Raw genomic sequence first — 16,011 nt, forward strand, 5'->3', positions numbered from 1 at the left:
ACTCTACAATTCTGTGTTTCTACAATCCATGTGCAAAGCAGAAAAATGTTTCCTGTCTTTTGAGCAGCAAGCTTGCCACCAGGTGCAAATGTTCCCGTGATACCGCAGGGCAGCAGTGCACTATTGGCATTGTGGGAAATTAAAAATGGCAGGTTCAAGGCCAGTTTAAAAATTAAAGGGGAGGTCGCCCAAGGGTGCAGGGTGGACAGTCAGGGGCTGGCAGTTGCCCAGGGGCAGTGTGTGGTGATGTGAGACCTGGCAGAACGGGGTCTTGTCTACAGTGGCTCCCTGTTTGTGGAAGGCTCACTTGGTACCTTCATTATACACCTTTAGGCACCAGGCAAAATGTTCCTCTTAAACCAGGCCTTTGGCTGATTGACAATGCCCTCCCTTTTAAATGTGTTGTGGGAGGGGGGATTATTAGATTGTTGTTGTCATTTTTATTATGTATTTTGTGTTGTTTATATTGTAATTTTACATTGTGAACTGCCCCAGAGATCTTTGAGCAGAAGGCAGCATACAAATTTAATAAATAATAATAAAAATAATAATCTACAACACTTATTCGGAATCAAACCAACCCAGAAAGCACCTCCTTGGCCCATCTCTGGCCCAGACCAGAGTTACTCCTGCAGCAACAGAGTTACGGTGTGTTGCGACAGGGGGTGGGCAGCCAGCTGACTTGGGAAAGGCAGCCCCAAGAAATCTGGGGGAGCATTGCTGTCCTGCGAGAACAACATGGGGAAGCAGGGTGGTAGCACCAACCTTAAGCTCAATTTCTTTTTCTGCCCATTACCGCGCTGTGCTAGGCGCTGCACAATTGCTAATTGCATTTGAATTGCTTTATTCCTTACATGTTGTTTTGAATATCCCAATTCTAGCTTCCTGTTCCATTTTGCTGCTAATCCTCTCCACTCCTCTCAGGCCACTTAAGGCAACAGAGCAGCAGCTTCTCTTGCCATTCCTTCAGGGACACGCAGCGGACCACTGGGACGAAGCTCGTGGGCTGCCGGTGGTCCACAGAACGTTGTCTGGGAACTCCTTCTACGGTTTTTGAGAGAGAGAAAGAAGACTACCCAAACTGGTGTGTGATGTACTTGTGTTTAAAATGTGCTTTTCAAAGGGGGAGGGGGGTGAACAGGCACACCTGCTAGGATGAGATCACACATTTTTCATCTCCTCTGTGAGTTCCTCCACTCCAGCCCACCCCAGCCAGCTGCCTCATCCTCCTTTATTGCTTTTTCGGAAGTTCAGGATGTCCTTAGTTTTTTTTCTTTTCTTTTAAACTCTCCAGACCAAACGAACTCACATGCACCAATGCTCTGGGGTGCAGTAAAAACTCCGCAGTTCATAATTTTGGGGGATGGAGGGGAGGAGAAAGGAGCTTCTTTTTAAAATAAAAAAATACCTGCAAGAAGGGGGGAGGAGTTAATGGGGAGCACCACCCATCCCTTCTCGTACAAACCCCACCACAATCCTAGCTCAGTTCCTTAGGACCTCCTCCAACCCAGCAGGGACGGAACACAAGTTGTCGAAAAGTTACGGAGGATAAGAGGGTAAGGTGGAAGACCTTGCTCGCCTGCTGTGGACACAAAACATTTTATTTTCCAAAACGGGGCAGGCCAGAATGTATATCTTTGATGGCATGTGATGCCTCGGGAGACTGGGCTGAAGTCTCAGGGTGGTCACCTCCGAGCTGTGGTCTGTGGCAGGATGACCGGCACGCAGGAAATGCCAGCGAAAGACTCTGGGAAGTGCAAGTCCCTCTCCCACTCATCCGTCTCCGTGTTGTACACCTGTATGATGCTGGTCACGTTGTTCAGGTGCCAGTTGTACCCCCCGACGATGTAGATCTTCTTCTCCAGCAGGCAGCAGCCCGCCTCGGACTGCCCCGCCCGCATGGGGCTTACCGTCATCCACTGGTTGGCTTCGGGGACGTAGTACTCCACCGCCAGGACATCAAAGCAGCGATCGACATGGTCCATGCGGCCCCCAAGCGAGTAGATCCTGCTGTTGGCGCTGACCATCGCGTGCAGGACTCGTGGCTCGTTCATGGGGGCCTTGAACTCCCACTGGTCCATGGCGGGGTCGTAGCAGTGCAGGGCCTTCTTGTCCTCGACCGAGATCCCGTAGCCGCCCGATATGTACAGCCTGCCCCCCACCGCGGCCCCGGCGTGCCCCCACGTCCTGCGCTTGAGCGAGCACACGTAGCTCCACTCGTTGGTCCGCGGGCAGTACCTCTCCACCGAGGCCAAGCTGCCGGAGCGGTTCCTGCCCCCCGTGGCGTAGACCATGCCATGCAGGACGTTCAGCTGGAACTGGATCCGGCTCTCCTGCATGGCCTGGATGCGCAGCCACTGGTTCAGGTGCGGGTCGTAGCGGTAGCAGGCGTCAACCGCCCCCTCGCCGCTGCGGTACTGCAGGTGCTGCCCCCCAACCACGTAGACAAAGTTGTCCAGCAGCGCCACGCAGGTGTGGCTGCTGCCCACTTCCATCTCCGTCAGCTCCTTAAACTGCCGGGCGCTGCCGTCCGGCAGGTAGTAGACCTTGCTGCTCACGGTGCGGTCGTTGTCCGTGTAGGGCGTGCCGCCAAAGGTGATGAGGGAGAGCACGTCCGAGCGGATGGCGGTGCGGGGAGACTGCATCTCGTGCTGCCGGAAGGGCAGGATCTGGTAGTTGAAAGCCTCCAGGAGGTACTGCCGGCACAAGACGTCTTCCACCATGATGTCCAAAGTCTGGACGTGGTCCACCAGCTCGGAGGACTTCATAAGCGGGAAGCGGATGTGGCAGAGGACCTGGCTGGCGTTGCCGCGGCGCGCTGGGTCGTACTGCAGCCAGCGGATGGCGGCCCGGAAGAGGTCGATCTCGCTACAGCTCTTGAGCTTGTTGCTCTGGAGGAAGAAGACGAGGCGCTCAAGGGGAAGGTGGAGGAAGTCCTCCTCCTCGGAAATCTGGAGGAAGTGGCGGAAGGTGAAGGCGTCCACAGACTCCTTCAAGGAAGCAAGGCTGAAGGTGGTGGCCATCTGCCCGATGTTGAGGCAGGTCTCGACGCTCATGGCAGACTTGAGGAACTCCTCGCACAGCTCTACCACCGGCACCATCTGCAGGAAGACGGCCGCCCCGAGGACATCCTGGATGCAGTCCAGGTCCAGCGTCACTTCGGCGCTGTAGGCGAACTCGATGATGTGTTTCAAGCCCTTCGCAGAGACGCCTTTCAGCTCAATCACGTCCTGGTTGGCTTCCCTCATTCCGCCAGTGAACATGGCCCTAGATGTCAAAGAGCCCGAGAGAGAGAGGAGAGTGTTCAGATTCACCATTCCTAGCTTGTCAACACAGGCAGCTTCCCCAAAGGCTGCTGAGTGACTCCCGTTTCCACCAAGTTAAAGTTATCCTTTTAACCCATCGGCCAACTGTAGTAGTAGTAGTAGTAAAGGGACCCCTGACCATTAGGTCCAGTCGCAGACGACTCTGGGGTTGCAGCGCTCATCTTGCTTTACTGGCCGAGGGAGCCGGCGTACAGCTTCCGGGTCCTGTGGCTAGCATGACCAAGCCACTTCTGGCGAACCAGAGCAGCGCACAGAAACACCATTTATCTTCCCGCCGGAGCAGTACCTATTTATCTACTTGCACTTTGACGTGCTTTCAAACTGCTAGGTGGGCAGGAGCAGGGACCGAGCAACGGGAGCTTACCCCGTCATGGGGATTCAAACCATCGACCTTCTGATCGGTAAGTCCTAGGCTCTGTGGTTTAATCCACAGCGCCACCCGCGTCCCATAGTAGTAGTAGTATTTAACAAATAAGCAATTCAGTAACATTTTAAATTTACCAATCAATCCTTCCAGCTATGGCTTCCGCTCCCACCCTCCCTGGTTCCCTCAAAATTTGAATTTATGTGGCATATTATAGTTACTCTATACGTTCACCCTATCTCACAAGAAAAAACAAAAAGTTTACCCTCACTGCTATTCTTACTCACATCCTATTTGAGTTTTAACATCTTTACACTGAGTTTTTAAGTATTCTGCAAAATATTTTCCAATTGTTGCATATTATTTAGGTGCCAGGCAAAAGTATTCCATTTCTACTAGGCCTTCCTTTGACTTTTAATTATCCGTAGCCTCTTTGGGATGGTTCACCCCTACCTTTTGTGTTTTCTTTTGTGCTGTACGTTTATGTGTTTTAAGTTACCTTGGTAAAGAAAGTGGCCAATAAAATTTAATAAACAATAACAAAAAATAAAATTTAAGAATCTTTGCAGCTGCCCCACGGCTAGGGAAACATCCACCCTAGAGAAATCTGCCCTGACCCTTCTCTGGTGGCTTTTCACCACTTTCTATTCTGACCAGCATTCAGCTTTTCTGGAGCCCTGAAATTGTTGGCATATTTAGGTGAAATGTCAGCGAACTGTCCAAGCATCCTCTTGAGATGCTACCAGACAGGAAAGGGCTGGGCAGACAGGTAAATGAAAAGGGAGGTGACTAACAACAGGGGTCTGTGGGAAGAAGAGAATCTGTCGCTCGTTTGTCTACGCCCAGCCCAGATGTAGGTCAATTTTACTCTGGAAAATCGAAGCGCTGAGTTCCCTCCCCACAGCTCAGTGACCGGCTAAGCCACTAAATGGTTATTGTTCATCAGGGGCAACAAATGGAAGCTTTATGCATTATGATGCCGGCATATCTTAAGCTGCTCCATTGTTGTGGAGCGGGAGGAAGGCTTTTTATCAACAACGGCAAGCTAAACGTCCGGAGAGGCACGGTCAAATAATCCTGGTGTTGTTAGAAGACGACACTTCGTAGCCCTGAAATCCAGATTAAAGAAAGAAGAGGCGAAAAGCTTTTCAGAGCCGCCTCTCCCTCGCCCCCTTGATCTGAACCTAAATTGGGGCAAGGCGGGGGGACAGAAAGGGAGGAACATGCTACTAGATCCTCTACATACCCAAGTTATCAAAGAAGCTCTTGATGCACTTATGGCCCAGCACCATAAGTGCACAAATTCAGTCAGACAAGAGCCATTAGCATCTGCCTCCGATAATCACTCGCCTGTTAGGAAGAGCAATAAACCTCTGGGGTTTGATGTTACTAGGGAAACTTACGGCAATAAAGTTAATAATAATAATAATAACCCACACACAAATCTCGGAAGGTAGCCAAAAAAGCAAGGAGGGTGTTAACACCAGTAGCTGCAAGAAGGCGGAGAAAGAGTTGTCAGTGCCAAGCACGGAGTGGCCAGTGTAGGAGATGGGTACTGGGGCTCTTACTCGCCACTTCTACACCCAGCAGGGACGTGGCCAAGGCTTTGAGCCTAGTAGATCCTCTGCCCCAATGGTGGTGGTAGTTTTCCCAAGCCCCCCCAGATATCAAGTCTGAAGGGGGAATGCAAAGCAAGCCGCTGTGCGGGTGGGGAGGGGTGAGTCGCCAGGCTCAGAAGCGGGAGCACAGCTGAAGGAATAATAATAATAATAATAATAATAATAATAATAATATGCTGCCAATCTGACTGGTTTGCCCCACCACTCTGAGATGCTCCCAGCAAAATACTGAAAACACAATAAAACAGCAAACATTAAAAACTTCCCTTCAGGTGACTTCTAAAAGTCAAGATAGTTCTTTATTTCCTTGACAATCTGATGGGAGGGCGTTCCACGGGGAGGGCGCCACCACCGAGAAGGCCCTCTGCCTGGTTCTTTGTAACTTCACTTCTCACAGTGAGGGAGCCACCAAAAGGCAGGCCCTCTGAGATGGACCTCAGTCTCTGGGCTGGGCAATGGGGATGCAGACACTCCTTCAGGGCTCTGAAGGTCAGCACCAACACTTTGAATTGTGCTCAGGAACATGCTGGAAGCCAGTGTAGATCCTTTAGGACCGGTGATATATGGTCTGACGGCGCCCTGCTAGATCAGAGCAGAGGCCCGTCTGATTCAGCCTTCCCCAGCCTGGTGCCCTCTGAACTACAGTTCCCACTGCGGTAGCCGCACAACTCTATGGAACCCACAGCCTGCCACTGCAGCAATCAGGTGCCTCCAGGAAGTTTACACAATGGCAGAAGCCCTCCGCAGAGGCTGGGCCAAAACGTTCCTGGTAACGCTCCTAAACATCACAGCTAATAAGCCACAGGTGCCTCTTTGCTCCTCTTCCACGAAACTCTATAAGCCCCCTTTTTAAACTCACGTCTATCGCCACACCTCTGTGAAGATGTGTTCTGTGGAGCACTTTATTTCGCCTGCTCTTAAAGGGAAGATAAAGGGACCCCTGACCATTAGGTCGTGACCGACTCTAGGGTTGCTGCGCTCATCTCGCTTTATTGGCCGAGGGAGCCGGCATACAGCACATGCTGCAGTCATGTGACCAGCATGACTAAGCAGCTTCTGGCAAACCAGAGCAGCGCACAGAAACACCGTTTACCTTCCCGCCGGAGTGGTACCTATTTATCTATTTGCACTGGCGTGCTTTCGAACTGCTAGGTTGGCAGGAGCAGGGACCGAACAATGGGAACTCACCCCATTGCGGGGATTCGAACCGCCGACCTTCTGATTGGCAAGTCCTAGGCTCTGTGGTTTAACCCACAGCGCCACCCGCGTCCCTGCTCTTAGTCGGTGCCAATTCAGTTCTTAAAAGGGGATTAGAAAAACAGGGTGGTGTTCAATTCAGTTTTACTTATAGAGTAAACCTGCTAAAATCACGGAGCCTAATTTCAACTGCTATTAGCCGGGATGGCTGTGCTCTGTCTCCACAGTCGGAGACAGTAATGTTTCAGAATACCAGTTGCAGTTCAGAATACCAGTTGCTGGCGATTGGGGTGAGGGGAGTGTTTTTGCACTCGGGGCCTGCATGTAGGTTTTGCTTCCAGATGTTGTAAGACTACAACTCCCAACATCCCTGGCAATCCCTGGCCACACAGCAGCTCCACATAGGCTCCAGCTGCCTTCTCAGGGACACTGGAAGCTGCCTGACACGGAGTCGGATTAAATGGCGCATCTAGCTCAGTAGTGTTCACACTGATTGGCAGAGGCTCTCCGCTGTTGCAAGCAGGAGCCTCTCACAGCCCTGCCTGCAGGCTGAACATGGGACCTTCCACATGCAAAACAGATGCCCTGCGTACCACAGATTTAGGGGCCGTTTTAAGAGATGCTCTCCCACCCTCCCTCCCCCTTCACCTAACACCAACAGGGACGGTTTCCTGCACTGTTTCCGGAGAAGACAGTCAGCCTCCGCTGGTGGAAGAGCAGTTTTTTAAATTCCCCGGGAGCCAGTTACATGTCCAACTGCGCCGATGTGGAGATTTCCGGCAACTGACCTCTCCATCCAGACAGCTGACTCACGAGCAGCAACAGACACACGTCCTGCTGCTGCTGCACGATTCATGGACCCCTCTTCTGGGCACCTTAGTCCTCCATCATCACATCAAGGAAAGTTAAGCGCAGGGCTGAGTACAGAGATATTTGACTGTGCTGTAGCCTTTCCACAGGCCACCCAAATGGAACTCACAGACCACAGTTTAAAAACCTCTGCTTTAGTCCATTAGTTCATGCCATCTCCATTTCCATTTCCACTGTTTGTGTTTCTCCTTCTTGCATATTGGGACAAATGAACTGCTCTAAGAGCAAGCTACAGTCAAGCAATGTAGTTGAGATCATAGAATTGTAGCGCTGGTAGGGACCCGGAGGGCCATCTAGTCCAACCCCCCAACATGCTGCAATATGTGATAAAGGGTCTTTTTAGTTCTTCTCTCTCCATTCTTTTTTCCCCTCTTTCTCCTTTCTATACAATTGTGTTTTGTATTTTCTTATGTGCGAGTTTGAATTTTATTGTTTAATATGTTTAAAAACTTTCAATAAAATTGTTGTTGTTTTTAAAAAAGGATCTCAGTCAGGGTGGGAGACTGGGAGAAGAGGTAGGCACCCAGGTGAGAGCTGGGGGAGCCTGCCGTTCGATGTGTGGGTAAATGATAAGATATGCACAATATAAATGTGATAAAGGGTCTTTTCAGTTATTCTTCCAGTCTATTCTTTTTTTCCTCTTTCTCTTTTCTGTACAATAGTGTTCTGTATTTTCTTATAAATGAGTTTCAGTGTTATTATTTAATATGTTTTTAAAAATGCATTCAATAAAATTGTTATAAAAAGAAAGAGATATTCCGTTGTGGCAACCGTAAGCTAGGTTTAAGGTACCATATCTGAGCTCCAGGGACGTGGGTGGCGCTGTGGGTTAAACCACTGAGCCTAGCGCTTCCCAATTAGAAGGTTGGCATTCGAATCCCCGCAATGGGGTGAGTTCCCGTTGCTCGTTCCCTGCTCCTGCCAACCTAGCAGTTCGAAAGCACGTCAAAGTGCAAGTAGATAAATAGGTACCGCTCCGGCAGGAAGGTAAACGGCATTTCTGTGAGCTGCTCTGGTTCACCAGAAGTGGCTTAGTCCTGCTGGCCACATGACCCGGAAGCTGTACGCCGGCTCCCTCGGCCAATAAAGAGAGATGAGCGCCACAACCCCAGAGTCGTCCGCGACTGGACCTAATGGTCAGGGGTCCCTTTACCTTTACTATCTGAGCTCCTAACGCTGGAGCAGAGGTGAGGGGGTGCTCCGGGTCTCTCACCTGAAGTAGTCACTGCAGGCAGCCAGGACAACTTTGTGGACCTGGAACACCTCGTTGTTGATGGTGAGGATGACATCCAGCAGCTGGGCCTGAGCCCGGAGGGAGGCCAAGCCGTGCAGGAGTGTCGCGCTGTGGCCCGGGGCGGAGAAAGTGCATTTCAAAGTGCTGCTCTTGTCTGCCATGCTGCGAGGACGAGGGGGTGATATGGGTGGAAAGAGGAAACAGAGAGAGAGGCTTTCAAATGGCTGGCCTGTATAACTGACACAATCAGGGCCGTAGGAAGGCGAGCAGAGCTCGGCAGCACGCCTGTATCAGGCCAGAGGAGACCCATCCAGCCCAGCATCCCCTCTCCCACAAGATCTGATGCCCTCCTGGAATTGTAGAGTTGGAAAAGAGCCCCAAAGGTCATCCAGTCCAACCCCCTGCAATGCAGGAATCTCAGCTAAAGCATCCAGGACAGATGGCCATCCAACCTCTACTTAAAAACCTCCAAGAAAGTCCACAAGCAACCCAGGGAGACCATTCCACTGTCAAACAACTCTCACTGTCAGGAAGTTTTTCCTAATGCTTACTCGAAATCTCCTTTCTTGTAACTTGAAGCCATGGGTTCAGGTCCTACTCTCCGGAGCAGGAGAAAACAAGCTTGCTCCATCTTCCATCTGACAGCCCTTGAGGTAGCTGAAGATGGCTATTCTATCTCCTCTTAAGTCTCCTCTTTTCCATGCTAAACATACCCGGCTCCTTCAACCATTCCTGACAAGGCTTGATTTCCAGACCCTTGATTGTCTCCTCTGCACAACTTCCAGCTTGTCGACATCCCTCCTAAATTGTGGCGCCCAGGACTCCAGGTGTGGTCTGACCAAGGCAGAACAGAGTGGTCTATTCTGAACTCAGAGGGTCGCTGGTTCAATTGCTGGTATCTCCAGGCATAGCTGGCAATATCTTCTTGCCTGAAACCCTGGAGAAGTAGTGGCGCCTGCCCTGTGAAACACCCTCCCATCAGATGTTAAGGTAATAAGCAGCTATCTTACTTTTAAAAGACATCTGAAGGCAGCCCTGTTTAGGGAAGTTTTTAATGTTTAACGCTGTAAGGTAAAGGTAAAGGGACCCCTGACCATTAGGTCCAGGCAGGGAAAACTCTGGGGTTGCGGCGCTCATCTCGCTTTATTGGCCGAGGGAGCCGGCGTACAGCTTCCAGGTCATGTGGCCAGCATGACTAAGCCGCTTCTGGCAAACCAGAGCAGCGCACGGAAACGCTGTTTACCTTCCCGCCGGAGCAGTACCTATTTATCTACTTGCATTTTGACGTGCTTTCGAACTGCTAGGTTGGCAGGAGCAGGGACAGAGCAACGGGAGCTCACCCCGTCGCAGGGATTCGAACCGCTGACCTTCTGATTGGCAAGCCCTAGGCTCTGTGGTTTAACCCACAGCGCCACCTGCATCCCGTTTAACGCTGTACTGTGTTTTTAATATTCAGTTGGGAGCCGCCCAGAGTGGCTGAGGAAACCCAGCCAGATGGGCGGGGTATAAATAAATTATTATTACTATTATTATTCTTATTAGAACTGCCACTGCCAGTCAGTGTAGACGATTTTGAGCTGGAGGAACCTGGTATAGGGCAGGTATCCCAATAGATTCCTAAGTAAAGCTTGGTTCCCAAACCTGTTTCAACCAAAGAGCAAGCAGGGGTCTTTTCACAATTCAGCCACAACTTCTCAGACTGGCACCTACCTGATCAGTCTGGGACCACCAGCATTGGGTGCCATGAGAAGCATGAAAGCAAACTGCAGCTGCCAGCTGAGGCAGATGGATTCCACCTGCCCCCTGAGCTGGGCTGAAGTGGCCATTGTGACAGCGTCCAGGTGAGGTGCCCCTGGCTAGCTCACAGGACTAGGGCTTGGAAGCAGGAAGTAGGGTTCCCAAATCTCTCCCACTCCACTGAATATGCTGGGACATCCACAACCCCTTGCATCGGCTAGCTTTTTTGTAATCCTTACCGGAACCTTCTCTCCTAGAAGGTCCATTTGGCCCCCTCTTTTCTGGAGAATTTAGTGCCCAGGGTTTCCCAAACTTGGGTCTCCAGCTTTTTTTTTAAACTACAGTTCCCATCATCCCTGACCACTGGTCCTACTAGCTAGGGATGACGGAAGTTGTAGTCCAAAACAGCTTGAGAAGCGTAAGTTTGGGAAGCACTGATTTAGGCACATGGTAAACATCTTTTCTGGATTGTTTTAATTCAGTGAAGGGGAACTCTTTTTTTCTGGGGAGGGCCACATTTCCTTGATGTAATTGACAGGGGGCAGTAAAAAAAATAAGCAGGACACTCAGTTCTCTCTCACACACACACTCTGCCATGCCATGTCCCTTCCTAGCACCCAAAATGAAATTTGATGCCCGGTTAATTATTATTATTATTTTGGGGGGGGGGGGGGACTTTTAAATGAAGTTTTCAGAAACACAGTAAAAGAAACAAACCAATCTACAGGAAATACAGTAAAGAGAAGAAAGAAACTAAAGTAAGAAGAAACAGAAAAAGAAAGGACCAGATCCCCCTTATCACTGTATCTTACCTTTCATCCCTTACAGAGGAATGGCCCACCCCATTTCAATTAACTCTTGATTGATAAGTTGTTCTGTTAAAATTGTTTAATAAAAATATATATTTTTAAAAAAACTCTGTCCTCCCTGCTGCTGTTGGATGGTATTACAGTAGTGATGTGTCCATTTTCCCCTCCCAGTTATTAATCGTATCCTATTGATTTTACTGTATTGTGCACTGCTTACTGTTTTGTGTTTCCCCCATGGAGCCTTTGTGGCTGAAAGGAGGTACAGGAAATCTTAAACAGAACAAATTCAATGAACAAACTCTTAAGACAGTTCAGCGCTGAAATGATCCCATTAAGATACAACAAAGCTACGATGCCGTTTGTGAACAAGCTATTCTTTCCGACTCCTTTTGATTGGAGATGTGCAGAAGCAGAAGCAGTTAGAAGACTAAGGGAAATTGTTTATAGAATCATAGAGTTGGAAGGGACCACTAGGGTCATCTAGTCCAACCCCCTGCAACTCAGGAATCTTTTGCCAGAGGTGGTGCTTGAACCCATGACCCCGAGATTAAGAGTCACAAGCTCTACTCACTGACTTCTCCCAGCTGCTCGGTAGAATGAACTGTGGCTTGGCTTAATGCACATTTTGTGTGTATGTGGAAAATAATCCTAATCCTATCCCACGACCCTTAACTTTTTTTCATCAAATGCTTTGATGAGCACAAGATGCATCATTCTGGATTTGTACTGCAGCAGCAGCAGCTGAAGAAGAAGAAGAAGAGTCTTAAAACTTTATCCCAGGCACACAAACCGGAAAATAAAGGAGGGAAGCATTAAGGATACTTAAAACCTAATGCTATTCTACTAAACGCTGCTCACTTAGTGCCTCAAGTTACATGCCTGCACAGAAGGCACATTTTCCGCTTCTAAAATGGCAATTAGAATTTTTTTTAAAAGTATATATACATATAATACAGTCAGCCTCCTTCAGATAAATTAGCTGTATCCATGGTTACTGAAACAATTCAGATCTTTCACCACCGTACAAAACAAGAGCACAACACCTCTCTTGAGCAAGTGCACGGAGTGAGGAGATTCTTAAATCTGGAAAGGATATTTGAAGCCCTATAGGCCAGCAGTGGGCTAAAACTTAAGTCCCACAGAGTCTCCCCTTTGGCAGGTGTGTAGTTTTTTAAATGTCCACCAATATGTTTTAAATTGAATCGAGAATGCAGGACACTCGGGATCTCTTAAGAGCTAAAGCACAACTGACCTGTGTTAGGAGGCTGCAAATTTTCACTCTTGCTTAGGAGCAAATACCTCGCTCCACAGATCAGATTGAGACCCATCTACTCTGGTACGTGCCCTAGCTATCCTCCCACTTGGACTACTGCAATGCGCTCTCCGTGGGGCTACCTTTGAAGGAGACTCAGAAACGACAACTAATCCAGAATGCAGCAGCCAGACTGGTGCCTAATCCAGACTGGTGCCAACTAATCCAGAATGCAGCAGCCAGACTGATCTATACTGGCTCCGAGTACTTTTCAGAGCTCAACTCAGTGTTGTGCTGACCTTTAAAGCCCTAAACGGCCTCGGCCCTGTATACCTGAAGGAGCGTCTCCACCCCGCCATCCAGCCCAGACACTGAGGGCCTTTTGGTGGTTCCTTCACTGTGAGGAGTGAGGCTACAGGGAACCAGGCAGAGGGCCTTCTCAGTAGTGGCACCCATCCTGTGGAACACCCTCCCAGCAGATGTCAAGGAGATAAATAACTACCAGACTCCTAGAAGACATCTGAAGGCATCCCTGTAGTAGGAAGTCTTATAATGTGTAATGTTTTATTATGTTTTTATATATGCTGGAAGTGTGGCTGGACAACCCAGCCATATGGGCAGGGTGCAATAAAAATTACTATTATTGTTGTTGTTATTATTACTAAACAAAACTTATATACCACTTGATCATTTGTTTTAAAAAACTAGGAAGCTCTAAGCAGTTCACAACAATATAAAAGAAAACATTAAACACTGTCAATTTTTTTAAAAAAGCAGGTATTAAATATATTTAAACAATGATTAAAACAAATGGTAGCGCGTTCTCTCTCTAAATCATCATCTACTTGTCTAGATAGGCTAGCCTAGAATAAAATGTTTTAAGCAGGTGCCGGAAAGAATACAGGGAAGGTGTCTGCCTGATGTCAACAGTCCAGCTGCCGGTCAACACAGAGCAGGCAACACCCTGAGCGAGATCGACTCATCATCTGACCTGGGATATAAAAGGCCATTTCCTGTGTTCTGTCCCTCAAGCAGGAGACTGGGGCTTTTGCAACGCGGTCGAGGACAACTATCTCCACCTCCAACATCCAGCCTGAAGAAGTACTCTGTGAAACCGGAAAGCTTGCTCATTTTTTAGCAAAATACACACAGCCATTTAACAAAGCACTTGAACTTACCTACAACAAGCTTACTTGTAATACCTGTCAGAACTCTTCAGCTGAATCGTCGAGTGGTGGGGGGTATACCTCTCAGTTGGTAGAGCATGAGACTTTGAATCTCAGGGTTGTGGGTTCGAGTCCCACACTGGGCAAACGATTCCTGCATGGCAGGGGTTTGGACTAGATGACCCTAGGGATCCCTTCCAACTCTACAATTATATCACTCTATGCTGTTTGATGGGCCGTGTTTTAGAAAGGGGGAGTTTATATACTGTATTATTATTATTATTATTATTATTATTACAGTCATGCCTCGGGATGAATACACTTCAGCTTAAATATTTTCGGATTGCGCTTCGCAGTGACCCAGAAGTAACGGAGTGCATTACTTCCGGGTTTCGCCGCTCGGTCAAAGTGACGTCACGCACATGCATGGAAGCGGCAAAACGCAGCCCGCTCACGTGCAGACTCGTCTTACATTCGCTTCAGGATGCGAACAGAGCTCCGGAACGGATCCCGTTCGCATCCAGAGGTACCACTGTATTATTATTACAACACCTACTACTACTACTATTCTGTGGTTGATACAACCACGATGGTCAAAATGACAATAAATGTAACATACTAAAATAAAATAAAATAGAAGTAGTAGTACTAATAATAATATTAATAATAGTGATAATTTATTTATACGCTGCCCCATCTGACTGGGTTGCCCCAGCCACAAATTAGACACAGTAAATAACAACAACACAACAAAAATATATTGTGATAAAATAATAAATAATATAAAGTAATAATGATAGGAATGAAGCAGTAACAATGTTACAATGATAAGGATAACAAACGTAAAATAACAATGATAGGAACACAATAAAATAAAACTAACAAAGATATAATCAATATGATAACAATATAAAAGAATTATGCAAGGCATATGATAAAATAAAGCCGTGACAATGATATAAATATAATAATGATCAGTGATATAAAATAGTAATGATAGTAACAGGATAAATTCAGAATAGCAGCAATATAATAAATTGCAGAATTGTAGGATCGTGGCGTTGGAAGGGATCCTGAGGGTCATCTAGTCCAACCCCCTGTAATGTAGGAATATGCAGCTGCCCCATACGGGGATTGAACCCACAACCCTGACATTACCAGCACCAGGCTCTAACCAACAACAACCAATACTGCAAAATAATGATATGCATGTGATAAAATAAAAGAGCAACAATGATACCCCAAAGACTGGGACAGCTCAGCAGAGCACGAGACTCTTAATCCCAGGGTTGTGGGTTCGAGTCCCACACTGGGCGTTGCAGAGGGTTGAACTAGATGACCCTCAGGGGAAGACACAAGATCTACCCACTCTGGAAGAATGGCAGATGAAGGTGATGGACTACATGGAATTGGCGGAAATGACTGGCAGAATCCAAGACCAGGGAGAAGAGTCGGTGGAAGAAGATTGGAAGAAATTTAAAGACTATTTACAGAAATATTGTAAAATTAATGAATGTTAGAATGATGTCAGAATGAAGTTAAGTGGTTTTAGCAGCAATGCCATAAAGGTGTATGTAAAAATGGATTGTTAATAGGTGAGAATCTAAAGCTACAATATATTAAGTTAAAGGACTAAGACAAAAACAAAGAGTGAAAGGAATTGCTGAATTAACCAATTGAACTGGAATACAAAAAAGGGAGGTGAGAGGAGGTCAGGGAAGCAAGGAAATGAAATGTAAGATACGGAAGGATTAATTTGTTTTTTTTCTGTACTTTGTATTTTGTATGTTTTTTCTCTTTTTTATCTTTTCCCTTGTTTCTTTTCTCTTTAACTATGTAATTTTTTGTTTCCGAAATTTTAATAAATATCATTTTTTAAAAAAAAAAGAACTAGATGACCCTCAGGGTCCGTCCCACTTCTACAATTCTATACTAAATATGATGATAGCAACAAATAACGCAGAATAACAACGACAGAACAGCAACAACGATGTGCTAAATGCTATGATAATAACAATTAATGTAGAATGAACATAAAGCAACAACTAACCGATGCACTAAGCATGACAATAACAGCAAAAACAGCGCTAAAAAATATAAAGAAACATCTTAATAAATGATGTGCTGCAAGGAAAGGAAAGCAGCAAGAATAACGGGTGCCAAATAGTCAAGTGCAGGGAGTTCCCGCATCTTCTTCCTCCTCCCTCCTCCTCCCTCTTTCCTCACCTGCTGCTGCCGCCGCCGCCGCCTCCTCCGCCGCCGCCGCTCCCTCCGCCTCCCCCGGCGACGCTGGGCGTGGGCGGCCGCTCGGCGGAGGCGAAGGCTTCGGCCCCTCCGGACTCCGCCATCTTGCCCGCCGCCGACGCCGCCTCAGGCCTTCGCCAGGCCCGGCTTCCCCTTCCAGGCGACGCCGACGCTGCGCCTCAGAGCAGGCCGG

The 16,011-nt window shown here is 47.9% G+C and overlaps 1 protein-coding gene across 4 annotated transcripts; it reads right to left on the minus strand.

The window, feature by feature from the left end:
* Nucleotides 1-1,580: 1,580 nt before the first annotated feature.
* On the minus strand, nt 1,581-15,937 carry KLHL26 (kelch like family member 26). Of its 4 annotated transcripts, none has more exons than XM_080988944.1 (3): nt 15,801-15,937; nt 8,590-8,772; nt 1,581-3,267 (listed from the first exon to the last, which is right to left on the minus strand). In XM_080988944.1, the coding sequence occupies exons 1-3, from the start codon at nt 15,920-15,922 to the stop codon at nt 1,686-1,688; spliced, it is 1,887 nt and encodes a 628-aa protein (XP_080845070.1). In that variant the 5' UTR covers nt 15,923-15,937; the 3' UTR covers nt 1,581-1,685. The 4 variants fall into 4 exon arrangements, with proteins under 4 accessions (XP_080845070.1, XP_080845069.1, XP_080845071.1 ...); XM_080988943.1 differs by lacking the exon at nt 15,801-15,937 and adding an exon at nt 13,400-13,554; XM_080988945.1 differs by lacking the exon at nt 15,801-15,937 and adding an exon at nt 10,321-10,451.
* Nucleotides 15,938-16,011: the final 74 nt, after the last annotated feature.

Source organism: Podarcis pityusensis (assembly GCF_964106645.2).
Source record: "Podarcis pityusensis genome assembly, chromosome: 18".
In the NCBI taxonomy this organism is placed as follows: Eukaryota; Metazoa; Chordata; class Lepidosauria; order Squamata; family Lacertidae; genus Podarcis; species Podarcis pityusensis.

Bases quoted from the DNA above. Each gene is read 5' to 3' on its own strand.
- KLHL26 (XM_080988943.1), bottom strand. From the start codon at position 13,539: ATGAGCAAGCTTTCCGGTTTCACAGAGTACTTCTTCAGGCTGGATGTT. The intron at 8,773-13,399 runs GTCAGATGATGA...TCGTCCTCGCAG, and splicing joins AATGGCCTTTTATATCCCAG to CATGGCAGACAAGAGCAGCA. The intron at 3,268-8,589 runs GTGAGAGACCCG...TTTGACATCTAG, and splicing joins GCCTGCAGTGACTACTTCAG to GGCCATGTTCACTGGCGGAA.